This window comes from Dunckerocampus dactyliophorus, chromosome 20 (assembly GCF_027744805.1).
Source record: "Dunckerocampus dactyliophorus isolate RoL2022-P2 chromosome 20, RoL_Ddac_1.1, whole genome shotgun sequence".
Classification (NCBI taxonomy): Eukaryota; Metazoa; Chordata; class Actinopteri; order Syngnathiformes; family Syngnathidae; genus Dunckerocampus; species Dunckerocampus dactyliophorus.
In genome coordinates, this window is record NC_072838.1 from 8,485,003 (window position 1) to 8,502,575 (window position 17,573).

The 17,573-nt window shown below is 39.9% G+C and overlaps 2 protein-coding genes across 6 annotated transcripts in view; one reads left to right on the forward strand and one right to left on the reverse strand.

The window, feature by feature from the left end:
* LOC129173066 (transmembrane protein 268) overlaps positions 1-3,728 on the forward strand; it is a 15,675-nt gene extending 11,947 nt beyond the window's left edge. For all 4 annotated transcript variants that reach the window (XM_054763550.1, XM_054763554.1, XM_054763553.1 and 1 more), the window contains exon 9: positions 365-3,728. In XM_054763550.1, coding sequence (XP_054619525.1) covers positions 365-532 — 168 coding nt within the window. In that variant the 3' untranslated portion in view covers positions 533-3,728. The remainder of the gene's footprint in view (positions 1-364) is intronic.
* On the reverse strand, positions 2,051-17,559 carry prrt1 (proline-rich transmembrane protein 1). 2 transcript variants are annotated; one of them, XM_054763555.1, is made up of 4 exons: positions 16,207-17,549; positions 11,553-11,884; positions 10,229-10,420; positions 2,051-8,238 (listed from the first exon to the last, which is right to left on the reverse strand). In XM_054763555.1, the coding sequence occupies exons 1-4, from the start codon at positions 16,220-16,222 to the stop codon at positions 8,062-8,064; spliced, it is 717 nt and encodes a 238-aa protein (XP_054619530.1). In that variant the 5' UTR covers positions 16,223-17,549; the 3' UTR covers positions 2,051-8,061. The 2 variants fall into 2 exon arrangements, with proteins under 2 accessions (XP_054619530.1, XP_054619531.1); XM_054763556.1 differs by lacking the exon at positions 2,051-8,238 and adding an exon at positions 8,266-9,929 and having other exon boundaries at positions 16,207-17,559.
* Positions 17,560-17,573: the final 14 nt, after the last annotated feature.

The window sequence follows — 17,573 nt, forward strand, 5'->3', positions numbered from 1 at the left end:
AATCATAAATCATTTTCTGGACAAAGGACCAAAAAATAAAAAATAGACACCCAAGTCTTGGTGATGATGATATTGCAGTGGAAGCAGTTTATGCTGACGCCACTCGGACTGGCTGACGTCGACGACATAACTGAAACCTAAATTAGCCTTTGCTTGCACATTTACACCAGAGACATAAGGAAAATGGATCATGACTTTTTTAATCTACGGCATTGTTTTCCTCCTTTTGTGCATATTTTTATGTTTTTGTGTATTTTATACTCATGTCGACACGGACTTAAGCGTGCACTTTGTAGTAACAATAACAACACGGTGATGAGTTGGTGGGTTCTACTGTATTCATGATAGCTTCATTACCGTCCAGGCTCGAGCTTACCAGCTGCTGATGACCTACAGCGCCGCCTACGTGAAGCTGCTGGTGTCCGAGAGGCTGTCCGGACCGTCGCATCATCGCTTCCGACCACGGACGAATCACTGCACCACGGCGCCGTTCTGCCTCTGCCAGTTCATCAAACTCAAGATCCTGGAATAATACAACAGGCTGGATGCCAAACAACAACAAAAATACATAAATGGACTCAGGGCCTTTTTAATGGACTGAGCTACGTTTTCATCCCCTATCATTATGTTAGGGGTGGCAAATCCCTGCCAAAACATGCGCTGAGAACCACCCACAGGAAGTTGGCACTCAGGTAGGCGTGCAGCGTGAGGCCACGTTAAACAATCTGAGAGACGGCGGTTCTCGTCAGGAGGCTAAATGGCCATCTGTGATCCTGTGCACATGAGGATGGCTCAGCCTCCGTCTTTAGTTCCTCCATCCAACCACGTTGGGATTGGTCTGATCCGCTGGTCTCTTGGCTGAAAATCGTTTTAATAAAGTGTAGGAGCTCAGGCGACATGAACTCATCCACTGTGTGGTGGCTTGTGTTTCTGTTTAACACATAACAACCTAGACGCATTACTTCTTCATATAGTCGGACAATTCAAAGACAGTGATATTGTAATACTGTACAACCGTATTACCAGCAACAAGCAATATATCATTTATGTTACATTTTGGTAAATGAATGAAAACAATAAATAAGAAACCACTGAAAAATAGAAAAAAATACATAAATGAATAATTAAGTCGTAAAAGAAAAGGGAAAAAAAATTCTAGTGGTATTAATAGGAGGTGTGGGACGCTTGTTCATTCTGATAAAAATGCATTTTAAAAAATAAATGAGAAAAATAAATACATGGAAAAATAAAAAATAAAAAAAATCAAAGTAAAAGAAAAGAAAAGAATCAAAAGTGTAGCAATAACGTTTTGTAGTAAAAGAAAAGGAAAGAAGGAAAAAAGGATAACGTGTAGTAGTATGAATAGTATAATATTACCCATTTTAGCAGTAAAAAATGTAACTAGTGTGGTACTATTAATAAAGGTTGTAGATAACTTTTTCAATATTAAAAAAATAAGTAAAATAACAAAACAAGTGAATGAATAAAAACAATAGCACGTAAAAGAAAGAAAAGGATAAGTGCAGTAGTAAAGTTAATATGGGTTGTAAATAGCTTGGTCGGTATTTAAAAATGAAATAATAATAAAACCATAAGTAAGAAAAAAAGAAAAACAAACTTATTCCTTTTTTTTTTTAAAGAATCATAAAAAAGAAAAGCAAAACAGACAAAAAGTTGGCATAAACCTGCCAGCTTATAATACTTTCAAATAATGGTGACTGAATTGATGATAACGACAGCAAAGACGCACTTTTGACTGCGCATCTGGCAACAATCAACGTCCACCCTTTTCCTGGCAACCCATATGACTTTTCCACTATGTGCCTTCGTTATCCAGCGCACTGACCTACATGCTGACATCGCTGGCACCGCATCACCAGTCATTTAACACACTTGGGAAAGCATAACAATGGAGTCCCCCTTAACCCCAAACATGCACAAGACGGCAGGGCGTGAAACACCGTGTCGTACGAAAACAGGTCAGCTATAAATAACACGGCGGTGATGAAGGTACACAAAAGACAAAGAGGTGAAAAACACACCCGAGATGTCACTGACAGAGCTTCATCCTTTATTTTATTCAGAAGCATAAACCATCAGCATCAAACACTTGTATTTATTTGTCAGCCTGCTATCACACGGGGTCTTTTAAATCAAATACGGAACAGCTCACAATAGAAAGCATGAGAGAGCACTAAAGGAAATGCAGCGTATTCAACTAAATATGCTAAGACTGACTTGACTATTTAGTAAAAACACCAACTGTGCATTATTATCTACTTTAGAACAACGCTGATTGGAAATTTACCATGTCTTCTGCTGGATATTCCATCTCATTGAAATATACGGGGTGTCCCTAAAGTCTGGACATATCATACACATAAAAAAAGTACCCCGCCTGTCGCCCGAAGTCAGCTGGGATAGGCTCCAGCATGCCCCCGCAACTCTAAGGAGGAGAGGCGGCATAGAAAATGGATGGATGGATGGAAGAAATCATTAAATATGTAATAATAATTTTAAAAGCAATGAAAAAATAAACCATAATAAATAAAAGATTATATTTCCGAATTTAAAAAATACATTAAAAAGAAAAAAACATGTATTTATTCATATTATGTCAATATTTAAGTGATTTATTTTTTTTTTACAATTAGATAAAGTATGCATTTTTGTGTCCAGACTTTAGGGGCATCCTGCTATTCCATGAGGTTATGACAACAAATAAGTGCAATTCACATTATACATACTGTATATATGTCACATAGTTATGTCAGTGCCACGAGAGTATTGTTTTTCAACGTAATCGTTTTATATTTAACAAAATAACAAGTGTGAGAAACCAGTTGAGCGTTTAATTTGATTGATTGGAGTGTCGACTGAACAAGATTTACAAGCGACGGTTTACTGTGCAAGCGTAAAATATAATCAATACTTTCGGTGCAACGGGTTTTAGAGCAATACATTTTTAAATAAGAAATATGCGCAATGCCTTTCATTTCATTGCATTGCCTGATTGTTTTTTTTTTTTTTTTTTTAGCAATATAGCAAATTTGGTTGTTGTTTTTTTTTTCATTCCAACATAACCAAAAACAAAACGAAACACTTAAAACACTTTTCGTTCCTTAATAATATAATTTTTGAAAACAGTACCAAAAAAGGGGAAGCAAGATATGTTAGAAACATGTCTGGGAATTAAATGACATGAGAATTTAGAAAAAAGACCAAAGTACTACGAACCAGTCTGAGGCGTGATTCATTCATTTTGAAGCTTTCTACGACGGAGTATTAGGGCTACATTTTTTTTTTATTACGAGAAAAAAAGTCGAAATATTACCTTTGCCCAAAGCCAAAGGTGACATAAGTCCCACCATTCATACCTGTCTCAAGCAATGCCTGTTACGACGGAGTATTAACATAATCTGAGATTTCAAGAATAAAGTTGTAATTTACCACAACCAAGTCGTAAATATACAAAAAAAATCTCGTAATATTACGACGATAAAGTCCTACATTTACGAGAAAGAACTCGCAACTTTATGCTACAGGCATTGCCTGAGACAGCTATGAAAAGGGGGGGGCCTTATGTGACCTTTGGTCTTGGACATGTAGAGGGGGCGGGGTGCGGAAGGCGGAAGTGAGAAGGGCTAGACATGCTAATCTAATCTAATCTATTGTATTGTATTGTATTGTATTGTATTGTATTGTATTTGTATTTGTACTTTATTTATCCCACAGCGGGGAAATTTACTTGTTACAGCAGCAAGCAAGATACGCAAGTAAAGAGTACAGTGTAAAGAAATGCATATTGACTACAACATGGTTCAGGTGGTGCAGGTGTTATAGAGCCTGACAGCGGTCGGTATGAAGGACCTGCGGAACCTCTCCTTCTTACACCGTGGGTGTAACAGTCTGCTGCTGAAGGAGCTGCCCAGAGAAACAACAGTATCATGTAGCGGTGAGAGGTGTTGTCCATGATGGATGTCAGTTTAGCCAACATCCTTCTCTCCCCCACTCCTCTCCTCCTCTCCCTCTCTCCCTAAATGCTCAACTGTTCTGTTTTGCGCGAAGTTATAAGTAAAAGCTTGCCTGAAGCGAGAGGAAAGTGTCCTTCCTTCCTTAAGAGCTGTGCTCTATTTTCCCTCTGACAAGATGACACGTAATATTACGACTTCATTCTCAAAATCTCTGATTTTTTTCCCCAATGTGGCCCTAATACGCCGTCGTAGTTTTCCAATGCTGTATTGAAAGGGAATCAAATTCCGACTCACTGCACAGGACAACTGCGTACTGAGTATGAATAAACACTGTATAGCAGCTCATATCAAGCCCCAATATTTCAAATAAATGGAAACAAACTGAGGATGACATGCAAGCTTATGCTGCCTCCTTATGTCAAGGCAATGCAATATAGGCCATTACACGTCTAAAAAAATATCAAAATTAATAATGCTTCCACTGAAGTCAGCGTCTACACGGCGATTACTAGAGCTAAATAAATCATCTACTTTTAGAGCTGCGTTACGACAAACGCATTTATTGTCATGCGTGTACTTCACTATGCATGTCAGAAGCCGCATCATCTCACAATAAAAAAAGTGTGACAAATGCACAGCAGCTATCGAGTAAAGCAATAAATAACATTTTTTAAATATATACAATTTAAAACATTTTCCCCAGCCTGCACCGGCCTACATTTGGTGTTTTCAAAGTATCGATCGGCTCCGCTTAACAGTTAAAATTAGCTCGATGGCGCGTCAGCAGTAATACGATAGCAGCACACTGTTTCGACATGGCACTGTTTTTCCACCAAGAAAATACTCATACATACTGGAAATATATACACATACTTAGTATACAGTGGATCCCGTTCATGTCGACATAAGCGGTTGTCGACACAACCGAAATTGAAAAAGCCAAGTTTGCCATTTAGATTCTTGTGTTTTCCTATCATATTTTATACTCTGGTGGTAAAATCCGGGTTCACATGCTTTTATTTTGAAGCCTACTTCGCACTGAACAGGAAGCTCGTTTCAATGCTGTGTAAACAAGACCGTAGTTATGTGATGTTGTCGTTTCGCGCTGCTTTGCGACAATGATGAAGTTATCAATAAAACAACACGTCCACATGAACGGACCCATTTTTCTACCCTTTGGACCTCAAATTTTATGCCGACAAAAGTGGTCGACGCGGTGGAGCGGGACTTGATAAAAGATTTGTGGACATAAGCAGGTTTCACGTTGCTTTTAGTGATAATGATAAAGTTAACAATATGGCAGCACATGTTGACATAAACAAACCCATTTTTAATGAATATAATCTTTAATAAAATTACCCTTTGTGCTGACAAAAGCGGTGGGCCATGCATGTCGACGTAAACTTAAGCGGTCGCTTTTTTTATAATACGAATGCGGTGAAGCGAGGCTGGATGAGTTAGTCGACAAAAACAGGTTGTCAACATAGGCGGGTTTCACGTTCAGGCAAACAGCATGTCGACGTCAACTTAAGCGGGCACTTTTTTGTAATACAAACGCGGTTGACCAGGACTTGATGAATTGGTCGACAAAAACGGGTTGTCGACATTTCACCGTTAAGTGATAATACCACAACACATGTCAACGTAAACGGACCCATTTTTCATGGAACTGACACCTTTGGTACTCACATTTTATGTTCACAGAAACGGTTGACTTAAGCAGGTACTTTTAAGTCATAAAAAAACACGGTAGACCAGGACTTGATGAGTTGGTCGACAAAGATGATTTGTCGACATAAGCGGGTAATAATGATGACGTTAATAATGTGACAACACATGTTGATATTAACAGACCCATTTTTAATAAAAAATGACCCTTTGTATCGACAAACGCAGTCGACCATGCATGTCGACGTAAACTTAAGCGGGCCCTATAATACGAATGCGGTGAAGTGGGACTGGATGAGTTAGTCGAAAAAAACAGGATGTCAGCATAAGCGGGTTTCACATTCGGACAAAAAGCATGTCGACGTCAACTTAAGCGGGCACTTTGTCGTAATACGAATGCGGTCGACCAAGACTTGATGAATTGGTCGACAAAAACAGGTTGTCGACATTTCACCCTGTTTAGTATTAATAATGAAGTTAACATAAACGGACCCATTTTTCATAGAACTGACTCCTTTGGTATTCAAATTTCATGTTGACAGAAACGGTTGATTTAAGCGGGTACTTTTTAGTAATAAAAAAAAACGCAGTAGACCGGGACTTGGTCGACAAAGATGATTTGTCGACATAAGTGGGTTTCATGTTGCTTAGTGATAATGACGTTAACAATATGACAACATATGTTGACATAAACGAACCCATTTTTAATAAAAATTATCCTTTGTGTTGACAAAAGCAGTCGACCATGCATGTCGACGTCAACTTAAGCGGCCACTTTTTTGCAGTACGAACTCTGTTGACCAGGACATGTCGACATAAACGGACACATTTTTCATAGAAATTGCTCTGAAATTGTATGTCGACAACAGCGGTCAACCATGTGTGTCGACTTAAGCGGGTGCTTTTTTTGTAATAATAAGATGTCGGCCTAAGCGGGTTCCATGCTGCTTAGTGACAATGATGACGTTAGCAATACGACAACACATTTCGACATAAACAAACCCATTTTTCTTATAAATGACCCCCTAGGATTTCAAATGTTATGTCGAAAAAAGCGGTCCACCATGTATGTTGACGTTGACTTAAGCGGGCGCTTTTTAGTAACAAGAACACGGTGGACCGGGACAAAGACGGTTTGTTGACATAAGTGGGTTGCACGCTGCTTAGTGATAATGATGATGTTAACAATACTACAACACATGTCGACATAAACTGACGCATTTTTCATAGAAATGACACCTTTCGATGTCAAATTTTATGTCGACCACCATGCGTGTCGACTTAAGCGGGTACTTTTTTGTAATACAGTGTTCCCTCGCTCTATCACGGTTCACCTTTGGCGGATTCGCTGTCGCTGTTTTTTTAGTGCTTCTTTTTTTTCCATTACAGCGTATGAAAGCTGTTCCAGGCCGAGCCTGGCCCTTTAAGAAAAACTGCATTGTGTGGGAAGTTGAGTGTCTTATCTCTTCTCTCTCTCGTCTGTCTGCACCGGCTATTGTTTTCTGCGTCCTGATTGGCTGTAGACCATTGTCAATAAATTTCCTTTGTGCTGTCCTGCCGTGTCTCCTGTGTCATCGCTAGCTTGCTTGCTTGCTAGCTTGTAAATGAATCTTCGGTTCGTCTGCAGCAATATGTTTTAACAAGGATACAAAAACGCTACAGTACAGCGGAACGGCACGAGGACAGAAAGGCACGGTCACAGGAGTGAAATATATGTGAGTGACTTCATCATTTCTTGTGTTGATCATTAAGGTTGATCATTAAAATTCAAACAAAAGTTTGAACTACTTTTAGTTAAACAATAGAGAAATGTGAGAAAATGTTAATGCCTGTCTAAGAAAAGTGTATAAAGCGTATTGTGAGGGGTTTTCAGCCTTCAAACATATATAATCATCGTAAAAAAAATGTAAGATATCACTTATTGCGGGTTATTTTGGGAACCTATCCCCCGGGATAAACGAGGGAACGCTGTAATAAGATGCCGACAGAAGCGCGTTTCACGCTGCTTAGTGATAATGACGAAATTAACCATACAACAACACACGTCGACATAAACGGACCCATTTTTTTCAAGAAATGACCCCTTTGTATGTAAAATTAGATGTTGAATGAAGCATTCCACCATGTACTGTATGTTGATGTTGACTTAAGTGGGCGCTTTTTAGGAATAAGAACATGTTGGACTGTGAAAAGTTGTTGACATAAGCGGGTTCCACTGTATTTTAGTGACTTAAACCTCTTTTTGTCGCGGTACCCATGAGAATGTAAAGTGGGATAACTGCAACAACTCTTTCAGTTAGTATTTGGCATCCGGTGTGTGTTTTACGTGTGTGTTTGGTCGCGTGGGTGTGTAGCAATTACCAGTGCTCCCGTTTCCGTGTAATGAACTAGCGGTAATGGTTTTGGATGCGGCGCGCCGTTACGGCTCCCAGTCGTCGTCGTGATGCTGCGAGGCGATGATGACGACCACGGTGAGGATGGTGCACAGCACGATGGAGGCGATGCCGACCGCCAGGCTGATGAAGGAGAAGTTGCGGGCCTCGCGGGAGGCGATCTCCGCCGTGACCATGTCCCCTCTGGCGATGGCCGTGCGCACCTGAACGAGCAGCGACGGGAAATGTTAGGATACCAACTACGAGCTTACAAGGGATCGATTTCAGCGAGCGTGCAGAAAGAGGCCACGCCACACTGCATCTATACGCCAAAGTCATACTCCGGCCTTGTCAGCTCAAATCACCTCAGAGGCAACTGAGCAGAGTCAGCGAGGCCACTGGAAAAAAACAAACATCCCCTCCAGTTGCTCCCTAAATGGTGCAGTTATGTAATGCATCTGTTGGGGGCATGTGGACTTGCACAGTCGGCTACTGTTGCACCAACCCTAAACAGACGAAAGCAGTGTATAGTCCCAAAGCACAACACATCATGTCAATGTAGTGCAGCACTAGAAAATATAAAAGATAGCTAGCTTATTTTATAGTACATGTCATACAATCAAAAATAACATGGGCAGTATATGCTGTGGTGTGAAAAAGTGTTTGTCACACTTATATGTTTCAGATCATCAAATAAATTTAAATGTGCGACACAACTGAGCACAAAATGCAGCTTTGAAATGAAACTTTTTATTGTTAAGGGAGAAAAAAAAATCCAAACCTACAAGGCCCTGTGTGGAAAAGTGATTGCCCCCTAAACCTAATAACTGGTTGGGCCACCCTTAGCAGCAACAACTGCAATCAAGCGTTTGTGATAACTTGCAATGAGTCTCTTACAGTGCTGTGGAAGAATTTTAGCCCACTTAACTTTGCAGAATTGTTGTAATTCAGCCACATTGCAGGGTTTTCCCAGCATGAAGCACCTTTTTAAGGTCATGCCACAGCATCTCAATAGGATTCAGGTCAGGACTTGGACTCGGCCACTCCAAAGTCTTCAGCCATTCAGAGGTGGACTTGCTGGTGTGTTCTGGATCATTGTCCTGCTGCAGAACCCAAGTTGGTTTCAGCTTGAGGTCACCAACAGATGGCCGGACGTTCTCCTTCAGGATTTTTTGGTAGACAGCAGAATTCATGGTTCCATTTATCACAGCAAGTCTTTCAGGTCCTGAAGCAGCAAAACAGCCCCAGACCATCACACTACCACCACTATATGTTACTGTTGTGTGTGTTACTTTTACGCCAGATGCAATGGGACACACACCTTCCAAAAAGTTTAACTTTTGTCTCGTCAGAGTATTTTCCCAAAGGTCTTGGGGATCACTAAGATGTTTTCTGGCAAAATTGAGACAAGCCTTAATGTTCTTTTTGTTCAGCAGTGCTTTTTGTGTTGGAACTCTGCCATGCAGGCTGTTTTTGCCCAGTGTCTTTCTTATGATGGAGTCATGAACACTGACCTTAATTGAGGCAAGTGAGGCCTGCAGTTTTTTGCATGTTGTTGTGGGGTCTTTTGTGACCTCTTGGATGAGTCGTCGCTGCGCTGTTGGGGTCATTTTGGTTGGCCCGCCACTCCTGGGAAGGTTCACCACTGTTCCATGTCTTCGCCATTTGTGGAGGATGGCTCTCACTGTGGTTTGCTGGAGTCCCAAAGCTTTATAACCTGAGTACTCTAACCTACACTGACAGATCTCAATTAATCTCAGTTAAAGTTATGTTTTAACGAGGGGGCGATCACTTTTTCACACAGGGCCATGTAGGGTTGGGGTTTTTTCCTCCCTTAATAATAAAAAGTTTAATTTAAAAACTGCATTTTGTGTTCAGTTGTGTCACTGTCTAATATCTTAAATTCTTTGGCGATCTGAAACATTTAAGTGTGACAAACAAAAACAAAAAAATAAGAAATCAGGATGGGGGCAAACACATTTTCATACCACTGCATAATAACAATAAATATTCTCTTTTTTCTTTAATTTAATTGATTACTTTTGATATATTTCAATTTATATTATTATAGATAATGAAGCTTTTACTGATGTCATGATTTACTGTGAATGATTTTTAAAATAATAGAAATAAAAATAAAAAATAAATGAATAAACATTACATACTGCAATATCAATACTATGTTCATAAAAAAAGTAATAATCCCAGTCTCACCTGCACTGCTTTAATGATGGCAATGATGCCGGTGGGCCAGAAGCAACACACAGTGGTGAGCACTGCGATGGGCAGGTAGTCGTGTGGAGGTCTGCGGTCCATTAGCGTGATGTTGGGAGGCATTTGCATGGGATGAATCTGACCCGGTGGGATCGCTGGGTGGCCTCCTGTGGCTGGCATGTACGGCTGTCCCTAGGATGGAGACACTGGCTTTGTTCATTTTATTGAAAGAAATGTTATACCAGTATAACACAGTGGTGACACTACAGTGTCAAGCCCATTAAATGGTGCAGTTTTACGGGGGCTTTTCGCCAAAGACCAAACTTATATTTAATACAGAGCAGTCAAACAATTGCAAAATAAATATGTTTAAATGAAGTTTTAGTGCTATACTTCAGTAAGTTACGTACTGGGGCTCTTCCTGATTGGTTGGGCTTGGGCATATGTACTGTATAAATGATTGCACTCCACAAATCCTCCCTAGCAACAACTCATCAGGAACAATAATCAAAGCAATTTTGCAGGGTGTCCCTCAGGTCTGGACAAAAAGTTACATTTAATAAATGATCAATTATTTATTAATTAAAACAAAATACAATAATAAAAGATGTAAGCATTTAAAAAAAATATACATGTTTTGTATAATAATGTAAATAAAATGATGCTGAAGTTAAAACATTCTGACTATATAAATAATTCAATAAATAATTAAAATTAAAAATACAATTGAATAGTCATATGAAATATAATAAATAAATAATAATTCATTAAAAAGAAGAAACTATTTATGGTATAACATTTAATAATATGATATAATATATATATAATAAGTAAATATTTAATTGTATATATAATTAATTATATGAAATATACGGTAATATATATAAAATAATTCATACATTTAAAGGAAGAAACTATTTATTGTATAATATTTATTCATATATACTGTATAATAAATTCCAATTTTTCAATATATACTGTATATATTTTTCTAATTATATAACGCATTTCCAGAGTTTCAGGACACCCTGTAGTTGGGAACTCTTAGAACAAATCAAAAATCTGTGCTACTTACAATTCGGACAGTAAGAAAGCGGATATACCCTCATGAAGTGGTTGGAGACCCCCACTTTTACCCTTAAAAAAATGCCACTCTATCACTGCAACCTGATGTGATTTAATTGCCCTTCTGGATGGATCATTAACCCTTCAATTGCTCCCCAGGTTCTGCAAAGTTGTCTCATGCATGTGTTCATTACTGCAATGAACACGGTATTCCCCATTGTGCATCACGTGTATTTTAAAGTGCATATAAAGCACTCACCGATGCCATGGGGTACACAGGAACGTAAGCTGTGCACGGCTGCAGCTGCAGAGGGTACCCTGGGTGGAGGTATCCCACCGGGGGGTGAGGTATGGTCCCTCCCGGACCCTGGGTCTGGACTGTGTAGCCTTGTGGAGCACCAGGGGGTCCCATTGTGTTACAGTGGAACTGAGTCTCTTGGAGGTATCCCTCCGAGCCCGTAGGTGGCGGCAGCGGGGGATAGCCGGGCTGGGCGCCCGGCGGCATGTTGGGGTGCTGAGGTACGTTAGGGTCTTGGGGTCCCGGGATGTATGGAGGGGGCTGCATTGTCTGACGGCTGGAGTCGTCAATGCCTGGGGAAGGAGAGGACAAAAGGGAGGAAGATTGTATTGTATTGTATGTACTTTATTTATCCCACAGCGGGGAAATTTACTTGTTACAGCAGCAAGACAAGTAAAGAGAACAGTGTAAAGAAAGCATAGTGTCTACAACATGGTTCAGGTGGTGCAGGTGTTGTAGAGCCTGACAGCAGTCGGTATGAAGGACTATAGATGAGGATAGAGGATAAGATGATGGTCATGGCAATATAATAAAGTAATCATCAAAGAACTTGCACAATTCAATGTGTTGAAAAGGAGCAGGAAGAGGCTGAGCTTATTTAATCCTCGCCATTTTACCTGTCTCGTCAATTGCTGTGAGTTTGTCCACTTCCTGTGTTCAAAAATTACTATTTTCCAATAAGAGGTGACAGAAATGAAAATAAGAAAGAAAAAACACACAAAATGAAGTGTAAAAAATATATATACTGTATATATACCGCAATCATTTTTAATACTTAACATTGAACTCAAAATGCGTTGTCTATTGTCTACGGTTATTTTAATATACCATTGTTTATGTATTGTTATCAATAGGTGTACTTGAAGGTAATACATAAATACAATTATTTATGATTATAATAAAGAAACATTCAGATAAACAAACAACCGAATACGAGATTACAGAACTGACAGAAACTTTGTATAATATAAAAAATATTCTTCAACAACGGAGGCCGTTTTCTGCCCAAAGCTCATTTTTATAGGCCCTCTACACTCTGAAAATGTAATTAACTCATTCGTTGTAAGATTTATTATCAGATATTACACTCATTCCCTTTGTCAACTATAACACAGAGCTAAGATGTTGATGATGTTGTCCCAGGAACACTTCAAAGATGCATCAGTAGATTTGGAGCGTCATGGCTGTGAATACTCATGCGCATTGTGATTTCTTAGGGTTTTTCAATTTTCATGTGGTCATTATGGTGTGTTGTGTGTCGAATTTTGAGGAGAAAAATGAATTCAGTCCATTTTCGAATGAGGCTGCAACATAATAAAATGTGGAAAAAGTGAAGCGCTGTGAATACTTTCTGGACGCGCTGTATGTTGACCTACATAGGATGGCTTTAGCATCTTTCATGCACATCATGCTTCAAAGTGGCCCCCGTGTCCTTTTATCTTTCTGTATGCAACCCTTGGCTGGAAAATGTTCGGACACCCCCGCTGTACATATCATCCCAATACTTTGGGGTTTTCTGTACAACTCCTAAATCAGACATCAAACGAGATCTTCCAAATAGAAGACAGCCTTGATATTTTCCAACCGTCTTTGTACTAAGGATGACTTTGATTGACATTTCCACTGAATAACCTCGTCCCGTCCGCTATCAAACCCAACAACCTTCATTATCATCTCTCATATCTCCGCTGCGGAATTTTGGGGAAGTGACGGATGTGTTTTAATGGATGAGGGGGTCAAATGGGAGATGGTGGTGGAAAGACGAAGGAATGGAGCGCAGAACAACTGAATGATGAAGGCTGACGACGTGTGCTCAGGGAGACACATTTACATAGTAGTCCTCTATGGCACACATGCATCCAGAAAGGAATAGGACCAGGAACAGACAGTAAAGGGTGTGAGGGGATCTTTACTTTACATGTTATGTGTTATAATTTACGTTTTATTTATTTTTCATGAATGAATAAATTGTCTCAACTCCCACCTCCGGAAGAGCTTCGACCATCTTCCGAGGGAAGCAATGGATATTGAGTTCGAGCTGATCAGGGCTGTGGCCGTAAGGTGGTCGATGCCTGTTGTGTCGTAATCTCAGATCCCGTTGGTCGACATCAGCGGTGAGGGATGCCGTCAAGTCGAAGAAGTCCTATCAGGGCGTTTTGGCCCATGGGACTCCGGCGGCAGCTAACAGGTACCAGACAGGCCAAGCGGTTTGCGGACGTGGAAGGAGTTCGGGGAAGCCATGGCTTTGAAGACATTCCGGGGGAAGCAGTACACACTGGGTATAGTGGGAATGGCGTACTGCTGACCTTGACTCGAGATGTTGTGGGCTGATGGAGGGAAAACTTTGAAGTCCTCCTCAATCCCAACGGCACCGGTTTTCCAATGAGGAAGCGGTGCCTGTGGACTCCACGGTGGGCTCTCCTATCTCTGGTTGCCAAGGTGGTGAAAAATCCACCCTACAACTCTGTAGCATTGCGTGGACATCGGGGGCGGTGTCGGACTGGCAGCCCGGGGTCACAGGGGGATCACAGTCCTCAGCCTTCCTGGTAAGGTCTATTCAGGGGTTCTGGAGAGAAGGATCCGCCGGATAGTTCAATCTTGGATCCAGGAGGAGCAGTGAGGCTTTCACCCTGATAGTGGAACTGTGGACCAACTCTACAATCTCGGCAGGGTCCTTAAGGGTGCATGGGAGTTTGCCCAACCAGTCTACATATGTTTTGTGGACTCGAAGAAGGCATTCGGCTGAGCTCGTCGAGGAATCCTGAGAGGAGTACTCTAGCAATATGGGGTACCAGACTACCTAATTCAGGCAGTTCGCTCCCCTTATGACCAGTGCCAGATCTTTGTCCGCATTGCCAGCAATAAGTAAGACTCATTTCCAGTGAGGTTTGGACTCTGCCAGGGCTGCCCTTTGTCACCGATTCTGTTCATTACTTTTATGGACAGAATTTCTAGGCAAAGCCAGGTCGCTGAGGGGATCCGGTTTGGTGGCTGCAGAACTGGTTCTCAAGACCTCCAAGTCAGTGCCAGGTCCGGGTCGGAGATGAGATCCTGCCCTAAGTGGAGCACGAGTGAGGGAAGGATGGAACGCAAGATCGACAGGCCGATTGGTGTGGCATTTACAGTGATGAGGACTCTGCATCGGTCTGTTTTGGTGAAGAGGCAGCTGAGTCGAAAGGCAAAGCTCTCAATTCACTGGTTGACCTACGTTCTTATGCTCGCATATGGTCACGAGTTTACACCGTGGACTGGTCGCCAGCCAATCGCAGGACACATATAGACAAACAACCTTGCGCTGACACCTCTGCACAATTTAGAGTAGTCCGTTAACCTAACTAGCATATTTTTGGAATGTGGGAGGAAACTGGAGTACTCGGAGAAACCCCACGCAAGCAGGGAGAACATGCAAATTCCTTACAGAGATTCAAACCCAGATCTTCTAGATCTAAGTTTGAACATGCTAACCACTAAAATATTATATAAATATACATAATTTATTCAAATACAATGTATGTATGGTGTCCTAATCTGGTCCTAATTTAATTTAATTAATAACTAATTAATAAATTATTTTCCAAATGTATTTTGAAAATTAAATGTATAAAATATATATTTTTAAATTCATAAATTATATATATATATATATATATATATATAAATACTGTATATAGATACTAATGAATTAAAAAAATATATATTGCCTTATAAAAATTAAATGATGTTAAAAAAGCTTTAATAAATGTTATGAAATTAGAATATTCCATATAATACATACTTGATTACATATAAACAGTAATCAATACATTTAATTTAAAACATTTATATTTATATTATATACTGAGAGAGAATTATTTATTCCCTCCAGCCCCCATGACACCGTTCTAATCTAATTTAATGTGCATATAGCATAAATACAGACATAGTCAATACATTTTAAACAATGTACATACTGCATGTATGTATTTCTTTGCAGAACACAGGACACAACATACAAAATCTATGCTTTTTTCTCCCATATTCAGTCAATAATGTTCACGTTGTACCAGAATGCTAGTAAGAATTTCAAATAGTTTGGTTTCCAAATTATGGCTACATTACAAACCGGAAGTTCTACACCACAATAAATGGAACTGTATAATTAGAAAATCAAGTAGTAACATCAATGACGCCAAAATGACTTGGCACCCCATTACGTCATCAGTAGTGCCAATGATTGGGCTAACATTAGAAAACTAATTGATGTGTGACGTCATAGCTGTGGTGTGTGGAGAGGTTGCGTTTATTTCGTTTTGACGTCACACGGCGTCATTGTGAGAGCGTATTGTCCACAGAAGGACGTTAAAAGGGGGACTGGGTGGTAAGAGTAGAAAATACAGCGTAGCAGAATGAAACCAAGTGTGATATTAACATGAATTTAAGGCCTTGGGATGATGTTTCTCCTCTGTCTGCACCCACGCAGCGGTGCATCATGTACAACTGCGCACCATAGAGATGCTGACAAATGGCTACATAAAAAAACACAATTATATCATAGCTACTAAACCCAAGCACATGTATTATTTATTATATGCATCGGATTCGGAGTGTTACTGCTCAAACAGTTAAATCAGCTCACCGTGTTTTTCCGACATGCCGCCCGACGTCCTTTAATGGGATGGTGTTGTCCAAAAAAACCCTTCCAGCGATGGGCAATGGTGCACTTTTAGTCCAAATGCGCACAGGCCATCCTCAAGACGTCCTCATCTTCAAAGAGGCTTTTAAGAAGACTGACGTGAGTCTGTGTGTGTCTAACAAGGTTTCTCACTGGCACGTCGGTGAATATTAAATCAATCAGACACCCAGCGATGCTTGTCTTAAAGGCGCAGGCACTGAGCCGGAACATCCCATTAGATGTCGTTTTTTTTATTTAAAGGAAGGCTTTAGATTAACTGCGAATTGCTTTTTTTCCCGGCATGTTTCTATTCTTCGAGTCTTAAAAAACATTTTCTAAAGCAAATGTTTAGGAATAATGATGTACAATCCCTTACCATTACATGTTTCATTTCATTTCTTCTCACAGGTTAAAGTCATATCTTTAAAGTGTGTTTACAGTTCAAAGATCGTGCAAAAATAGGGGGAAAGAAATCAGACAACGTTGCAATATGCATGCCACTAGATAGCGATGTCAAAAACGGCCTTTTGACTACAGCACCTGTGTTGGATGAAGTACACTGGCTTATTCTTGTGGTCACCTTTTTCAGCGTTTTAAGAAAAGGCAGTTTTCCTTTGGGTTTTTCATCATATTGTCAATACGATTTCTGTTTAATTGAACCGTCACAAATTAATGCTGTAAAACCGCTGTTGGATTCAGTCAAATGTGTAGTAAATTGTTGCCTTTCCAGTGTTTAAAAACAAAACAAAACGCAGTTTTTCCTTTGGGGTTTTGACAGTATTATAAATACTTGATGTATGCCACGCCACTAGATGGCGATGTCATTCAAAGCAGCGCTATAAAAGCGGCAACTACTTCTGTTAGTTTCAAAACAAATACAGTATTCTAAATACCTCTGCTGGAAATGGGATTGTTCTTTATTTTACATTTTTGGGGTTTAAAAACAAAAGGCAGCGTTCCCTTGGGGTTTTTGACAATATCTACATTTGTTTACTCTCTGCAAAAATAATGAAAAGATGGCGGTGTCCACAGTGTGGCCATTTGTGGCCCACAGTTTGCTTTTTTTTTTAAATTGGCCTGCAGCACATTGTTAAAATACGATTCAACAACAAAACTAAAAAAAACAGCACAAATGGGGAAAAAAAGTACGTGTTAGGGCCACAATGGAAAAAAAATAAAAAAAATCACAGACTTTGAGAATAAAGTGGTACATTTACGAGAAGAAATGTCATAAATTGACAAGAAAAAAAGTCGTAATATTACGAGAATAAAGTCATAAATGTACATGTCATATATGTGTCAGAGGGAAAATTGAGGACAGCTCTTCAGGA